Source organism: Phytophthora infestans, genomic scaffold (genome assembly GCF_000142945.1).
Source record: "Phytophthora infestans T30-4 supercont1.6 genomic scaffold, whole genome shotgun sequence".
NCBI classification, from domain to species: Eukaryota; Oomycota; class Peronosporomycetes; order Peronosporales; family Peronosporaceae; genus Phytophthora; species Phytophthora infestans.
Window position 1 is genome coordinate 3,034,634 of NW_003303753.1, and position 8,110 is coordinate 3,042,743.

The window sequence follows — 8,110 nt, forward strand, 5'->3', positions numbered from 1 at the left end:
TGCTTCTACGGTTATTATCTCGATGTCGGTCTTCATCTCGTGACTCGTCAGAGCTGCTGCTGTCGTCCGGTGGAGATGGATCTACCCGCCGTCTTCTCCGCACCGTCTCTCGCTGTCCGCGTCGATCATCTCTGCGTTCTCCATGCTCCCCGTGATTGACATGGCCTCGCTCTCGTTGCACTTCTCTTCGCTCTCGACTTCGGTTGTGGTGACGGGATGGTGTTGTCGAAGCATCGGCAGGTTGCTCGCGTCTCCCTTCATGTACCTCGGCTTCTTCTGGTCCATGTAACTCGTCATGACTCGACTGCATTTGTAGTGTCTTCACCCTTTCCGCCAATCGCTGGATTTCCTGTCGCACTGTCACCCATTCGACTGACGGTCGCTCTCGGCGCTCGGCCCGCTGACTTCCACTTTGAGGCATCTGCAGATTCGTCATGGCACCTGTCAGTTGTTGTAGTGCCGCAGCCACTGTCGCCACCGACTCTCCATCGTTGGTCTTGTCCCCTGTCATCATCGCTACGCTCTGGGATGCACCGCCTCCTGCGTCATCGGTTTGCCTCTCTCCACTGCGGATGTCCCTGACTTCATCTTGACTGTCAGCCATGCTAGGCTGCAACCCCGCCACCATCGCTGTCAGTCCATGCAATACTCGTGCAACATCCACTAACTCGAGCGTCTTGTTACTGAGGCTGTCGCTTTGCTTCGATTCTTCACATCCCGAGGCCTCTTCAACTACAGACGTCTGTTCGGTTGGCGTCGCCTCTGGTTCTCCTTGACGTTGCTCCTCACGCCCATTCTTTCGTTGTTTCTTGGAGCTCGCTTGTGTAGCAAAACTAACCAAGTCGTCGACTTGTCGTTCAACATCCTTCGACCTTCGTCTTCTCATTACTGTTCGTGCCGGAGACGTTGACGACATCTCGTCTGCCGCAGTACCACTCGTTCTCCCACTTTCCGGTACTCGTTTCGTCGTGACACTTCCTCGTTTGACTGACGAATGCCCCTGTATGACCACCATGTGACAACCCGCTTACGCCCCGTTGCTGGCGGATCGTATATTGTCTGTGCTTCCTGCGGTGGACTACCAGTAGTTCGGTTTGTTGGGTAGCCCGTCTCAATGCAACTCACGCACTCTGTAGGCCCCTCGCAAAGGTGCCGGGACTCTCGTCCCTATTTTATTTACTTCTCTCCTCAACTCTTGTGACTCTGGCCTGTTGTGACTAGCAGCCGCGAACTCGCTCTCGGTGGCGTGCCTTTCACTCACCTGACTCACCCTCTCAACTCTCGACCTATTGCCACGGTTCTTCTCTGGGCCTTCTTTCCCGGAATACACCGCTACTCAGTCTCACTCTTACGCTTCCGACTCGCCACGCGTCCGTAACTTATCGAGCGCCCACTCTCCGTGCTCCTGTCCTTCTAATCCACCCCCAGCACAACTCTGTCCACGCAAAGCACCGACGATTCGGGTCCCACTAAACCTCGCTTACTAAAGCCACTTGGATTACGCCTCTGGCGCCTACCCTACGGCTCGCAGCCACACAGTAACTCGGAGGGTCCTCTCCTCCTGGTCTCGTCGCCCGTCGCTGTCGTTGCCCCACGCGTCCACCAATGCACTGACGACTGATCGTCCGTCCAATCGCACCTCTTCTCTCTCTTCTCCTTCTCTCTTCTCGTGTTGGTCCTCTGACCGCTTCGTGCACCCTACTCACTACCTCGCACTTCTCCGTACTCGCAGTTACTTCGCCTCTGTGCTCGACCGCGCAAATCTCGAAGTGAGATTCAATCTGCTACTGCTCTCCTGCGCAAATCTCGAAGTCTCACCGCTCTCCGTCTTCTCGTCGCTTTTCCTCTGCACGTTGGGTTCGTGTTGCGATCTTTGGTCACTCCTGATTGGCTCGCAACTCTCACGCGTCGCTTCTGGATACAAGATCGCATTTGTGCGGTCTCCGCTCGCCACACCAACTGACGCCATGTAACCGCTCACTTCACTGACGTACCCAATACCTCCCACGTGCTCTCTACTGCTTGACTCCTCGGCAACCACCGTCAATGCCCTATTACAGTATAAACCTTTTTTAGTACTACTGTATTACAAATAGAGCCGTTAGGGCTTAGGGGTCTAAACGCGCTAAGCTTTAAAAATCTTAACACAGAGAAAAGTTTGCAAACAAACTGTAAACTCTGTTTACTAAGCAAACCTCGTCAAAAGCACTTGAAGTTGTACCTTGAATCCATTTTTATCATTTAAGACCGTCTCAAAGTTTCATAATAACAGGGTGCCTTCCGAAACCTACATAAAAAGTCTGGGCCGTCAACGCCAAGAACAACCCCCTAATTTCAAATCAAGTCATCCGTAAGCTAAAAAATGTTTAGTGAGTTACTCTTGCTTACGATTTATGTATACGTTGATCAACGCTATCAAGCTGTAAAGCCTAAGTATTCCTTCAAAGATCTCTTCTAATAAGAAGTAAAGAAAAAGCCGAGAAGCATCAGCGATCTCAACGAAATACGTGGAGCAAATTCGATTCTTCAGGCGACTTCACGAAGACCACGAGTCACCAGACTTACTAAAACTATTTTGTTTTTGACAGCCAAACTCGGTGGACTATGGACTCAGGCGATATTTGCCTAAGGGGAGGGGGGGGTTCCCAGGCCGCTCTAATTAGATTGGTGAGGCTGTTCAGCCAACTAAAGCTGTCCTCCCAATATTGTGCGTTCTACTCAAAATTTCCGTGCGCGATTCTTTGAATGAACGCGCATACAATAGCGCAAATCTTTCATTGACTTACCCTAAGAGAGAATCCACTAAAGTGCGAATGACGACCTCTTAAGTAAGATATGGGGTCGAAATAACAGGAAATATGTAATACTGAGTATTAAGTCCGTTCTTATATTGCCGGGAGAAATCCCAGGTGGTTGAATCATCCCAATACCCCAAGATAAGAACCGAGCCGTGGGACTTTGTGTTGTCCACGTTATCTATTAAAAATAATAAGAGCTCTTAAATTTCATACAGCACGGGATCCATCCGCGCATGAACCTCGCTTCGTTCAAAAAATGACAAGAGTGAACACAATGACGTTGCAGTTGGCTATGAACAGCGTGTAAGCGCCAGACGAGGAAGCCGAATTGGTAAGTGTGTGGGCGCTAGGACTTATGAATACGATGAATGAGCGATGCGAAAAACGTGCGGGGCCACTATTTGTGTGGAACCGGTACGTTGCTAAGGTTATGGACCGCCCTGGACGCTTTCGGCGCCGCTACAGAATGAGTTTTGATGCGTTTCATCAAGCTACTAACAATTGAACTTTGACAAGTGAGCTCGAAGCCCATCATTTACTGCGCAATTAGAGCTGTTAACGTTTCCAAAACCCTATAAACGTGGAAAACGTTAGCCTAAACTTTATTCACGTCGTAAACTCTGTCAACTTAAAATGTGGTCCACATACCACTCCGTTCCTATCACTTGAATGAAGGGCATGCACCAGGATAAAGCTTCGGAGTACGAATAGCCGTCAAGTGTCGCCATCATCGACACGAATATTGCACTAGGCAAGAACGGACATTTTTCCTGCGTCCGTGTACTGAGTAAAATATAAGTATCTAGAATGTTGAGGTCATTTAGCTAACTGATTGACACGAGTATCTAAGAACATATAGTCGCTATCACAATGAAAAAACGACAACTACGCGTCTGGGGTTCATTGGCGACTACGGTCTCCCTCAATCTTATATCTCATGTCGCCAAGCCCCTCTCAATAATATCTGCCTACCGTAATACCTTTAAGGTCGTAGACACGCAGACACTCCCATGGAAGTCACATCTGTCATCGAAATCTGTGTACGTTGACTTGCGTCAGACCTGTGCCAAGGTCTACGCCTACGTAACATCCCCGACACCGCCATCAAGACTGCGTCGCTCTTGGCATCTGCATCACCGCGTCTAAAATACCGCATGCTGGGTATGCTGCACACACCAAGGCATGTGCAGCCATTACCAGCTTCACGTTCGAGAACGGCGTCAGCGCCACCGAGACCACAGTCGTGTACCCTGTGCACGTTGCGGACATCGTGGTCGTCGGTATCGTCGCCGATGTCGCCCCTGTCATCGTATCAGCGTAATGTCCTTGACACCACTGCGTCCACTGTGATGCACACTGGGTATGCTGCACACGTCAAAGGTCAGCTGCACAGCCATTGCCAGCTTCACGTTTGAGAACTTCGTTCGCGCCACGTTGATTGCGAGCCTCACCAAGGTCACAGTCATGTACCCTCGGCACGTGGTGCAGTTGATCGACGTTTCTTCGTGCTCCACTGACTAGTTCTCCGCTGCTCGCGCTGGCCCGTTGAGGGTGCCAATGGAGAGGACTATAATGTCGTGGCTGCTTTCGCTGACGAGACGATAGCTGCCCGGTCCTTGAACTCCTTTTTAGACTGACGATTGGCTGGTGTTTGGGCAGGTGTCTATGGCGTCATCTGACCAGATCTGCTAGGGGCTCGATCATCACTAGCATGCAGCTCCGACACAACGTTTAATCGCTCGTGGATAGCACCAGGAGTTTGAAGGTGATGGTCAAGCTTACCAGGGGCATGAGAGGACATTGGTGTGTGATCCGCACGGCGACATTCGTCCATTTTTCTGATAGCGAATCGGAGACTGACGTACTACATTAAGCACAAGATTGTTTTCTCAGGATTTTGTATCCCAAATTTCTGGCTGTGCTTCTTTTCCACGATGTAGTTAAATTTGCTACATACAGTGTAAACACTACAATCGCTCTTTATTTTGTCTTGTGTCTGGCATGCCCTTCTCAGGTTCGGTGATGCCGTACCAGCGAGCGTTCATATCCATTAGCTCGCTCTCGAATAGAACGATATTGTCAAAAATGCAAACATCGATATAAGTTATTGGTTTATCCGGTATTAAATTTTGGTTTAGAAAACCGATTTATCGTCTTTTTTGCCCGCCCACTGGGAGCACTGAAGTTGCAGTGTACTTACTTAATAACTAAGCAAGCGTGAAAATGCCAACATGTTTACGCGTTTCTCCTGACAGCAACGGATCAAAATCGTACATGCATTTTTATTTTTAAATCACTGCCCTCCCAGACTAAGCATCGCCTCTAATTAGGTGCAGCAGTACGTAAGATTTGAAGGATGACTTCAATAAACAATGAGGAAGGGCAATATTTTCGATAATATCCAGAGCTTCCCTGGTAACGCACGGCATTAGTAAATATTTTCTAGGACGACTCTAAAGCCCATTATATTATATTATCAGATTTTATCAGATGCAGTTATTGTTCAGGGATGCGGCCAGCGATGTACCAGGTATTAGAATATTGCTGGAACCCCTTTGAAATATATGTTTATCTTACCAAAACAGGGATACTCCAGGTTCAATACCTGGAATAATCATACGAGCACAACTTTGTCATATTCTAGACTGATCGCGAGCACTCCTTGTCGGGCGGCTGTCACACATGCTAGCCAATAACTGCCCTTCATCATAACCATGTATTAAACAGGTTTATCCCAGGTTCGTATGCTCAATGGGTATTGATGCAAGATCACTCGACTAACTAGTCTTCCACCCTACGTTTTGGCTGCGGCGGCATGTTCAACACTGCCAGTAGCATCTTCCACCTCAGCAACATAATGCCAGTAGGTGACAAATCTGTTGATGCTTCGCTTGAAGCCATCTTCCAGAAGAACAAGCGCACGAAGATGCCACAATTGTCACTGTCGTTTTGTCTTGGCGTCTTGACAACTTCCTGAGCGTATGATGTCCTTGATCTTAGTTGCCAATTGCTTCAGTCTTCCGACCACGCATGCTATCATAGGCGTACGCTTTCTTGGCCTCCTTGACGACAACAAGGGACGCTCAGTGACTTGAGCTAAAGTTGGCAGGTAAAAAGAAATACTTAACAGAGTCTTTCTCCAAACACGAGTAGATTTCCTCCCTCGTTTTGTCATCCAAAATTACTTGTTCTGATATGGCACTGGTGGTTTCTGATGATAAAGTACCGTGGCGTTATTCTTGCAGGTGCTCTGTAGAAATTGAGTAAGGGCCCGAGCCGTTCCATCATTCAACCATGTGCCTTCCCTGAAACGGTACAGCTCGGAGTAGCTGAGATTAAATTCCAGGCTCGAGACTACGTCATCAGGATAGCTCAGAAGAAGCTTAGATACTACACGGGTGGTATCCATAGTGTCAGGTAGATGTTGTTTGACTTGGCTTGAAATCCAGCTACAGCATTTGCCTCCCTTCTTGCAAGTATCTTGCAGGATCCAGATTCGTTTCCTCGCAACCAGCTGCTCACGCGTAAAATCGCCCAGTTTGTCAATCGACGCTACCCCATGAACTCACCATGCCATCCTCACCGGCAATGATAATGGTCTCATGTAAAGTAGATCCGTTGTTGAGAGCGGTCTTGGCTTTATTAAACTGAGCGAGAGCCCCGTCACCAGACTTCTAGGCAGGCGAAATCGCACACAGTCTGACTGAAACGTTTCGTCTAAGCGCCATACACACTGCTGCTTGCCCCAACGATCTCGAACTTCATAAGTAGCAACAAACATCATTTCCTCGATGCATGCAACAACGTCGCAAATATCACTACTGCGGAAGAAGACACGCAGTGCACCATGACATGCCTACACGGGAGCTTCATCGTTTGGGCGAGCTTACAGCCACATTGTAACTCTTCTTTCTGTACCTCGTACTCGTGATCTCCATTTTGAATAGTTACGGAATCACCGTTGTCGACGCATGTGTACCTGGAGTACAATTCTGGGCCCACAGCAATGTTAAACTGGGTCTCCAATGCAGACGCAACCCAACCCAAGTACAGTATTCATCTCTTCCGAGTTCTTATGTGCCTCAATGTTCCGGGCATCTCCACTTTTGCATTGTACCCTCTCTCATTTATTTGCTGCCAGCTCAACACACTGACCAAACGCCCCCACATTGAGAATTGCCCGTGAATGCACTTTTTTACCTTCCCGAACAAACTCTCAACGTGTGTTTATTGAAGCGCGGCAGATCGGTACGGGGTGCCATCACCCACATATCGACGTAGGAGTCCCAGTTCTCATAAAAAATGCGCCCACAATTGGGTTCTCTCGCCACGCGTGGACAAACCCTGGAATTTATCGCGGTGCTTTTTATAAGCTGACTCAGTTCTGGCATACGTCATGTTGGTAATGACGTGTTGCATTTGCCCCAATAAATCTTCCGTGTACGAGCCAAACCGCTTTGACTTCCGAATTGTGTCGTGGAGCCATTTTATTACATGAAAGTGGCAGTACAACACCCGCACGTCAGGTAGCTTGCGGCGGATAACTTCAACCTCGCAAAGGTCTTTATCGACAATCACCATACGCACAAATATCTAGTGCTCGTTGGTGCGTTTAAAGTGGTCCAGGCATTTTGACACATGCCGATCTGACGCTGTCTCCACCCATGAGTATTCACAGGCTGACCATGACCAAACTGATCCATGGTCATCATAGAAAGAAGCTGGTAATTGTACCTACAGCTAGCAGAATAATGTGTGGAAAACCTGCTTAATACCTGCTTAATATCTGCATAATACCTGGGAACACACTAAACACGACGCACTTACTTGTTGGTCTTGCGAGTCGTATCCATCTGACTGACCTCGGGGAACGTATCACACATCGCTCGCATGTGCCCGGATGTAACGGAGATAACTCCGGTGTTACCGCGAGCGCTTTGGTGCACTGTTGATACATTACTTGATGACTCCATGTTGAAGTTTACGACTGCTTCTGCAGCTGCGTCGTCGTCTGACAGCAGGGCTCCTGTACAAAACGCGCATTACATAGGGTCAATATCAAAACGAAATGTAAGTGGCTCTATCTCACTCTTTGACTCACCATTCTTCTGAAGACGAGCTATGAGACTCCACGCATCAGCTGGTGTAGCTTAATGGCTGGAATTCTGATGGATACAATAATAAATGGTAGACGCACTAGCACCTGATTCCATGAGTAGCTCAATAGCTGGCATCAAAGGTGACGATTCCGATACCTGGCGAATACCTGGGTAATAACTGTAGATTCTTGCTGACACACCATGGTTGTGGCG

The 8,110-nt window shown here is 48.5% G+C and overlaps 1 protein-coding gene across 1 annotated transcript; it reads right to left on the minus strand.

Moving 5' to 3' along the window:
* Positions 1 to 1,135: 1,135 nt before the first annotated feature.
* PITG_04802 (uncharacterized protein) lies at positions 1,136 to 2,232 on the minus strand (the record flags this gene model as incomplete). The annotated part of the gene is made up of 2 exons (XM_002905468.1): positions 1,136 to 2,051; positions 2,222 to 2,232. The coding sequence occupies 2 exons, from the start codon at positions 2,230 to 2,232 to the stop codon at positions 1,733 to 1,735; spliced, it is 330 nt and encodes a 109-aa protein (XP_002905514.1).
* Between the last annotated feature and the right edge of the window lie 5,878 nt (positions 2,233 to 8,110).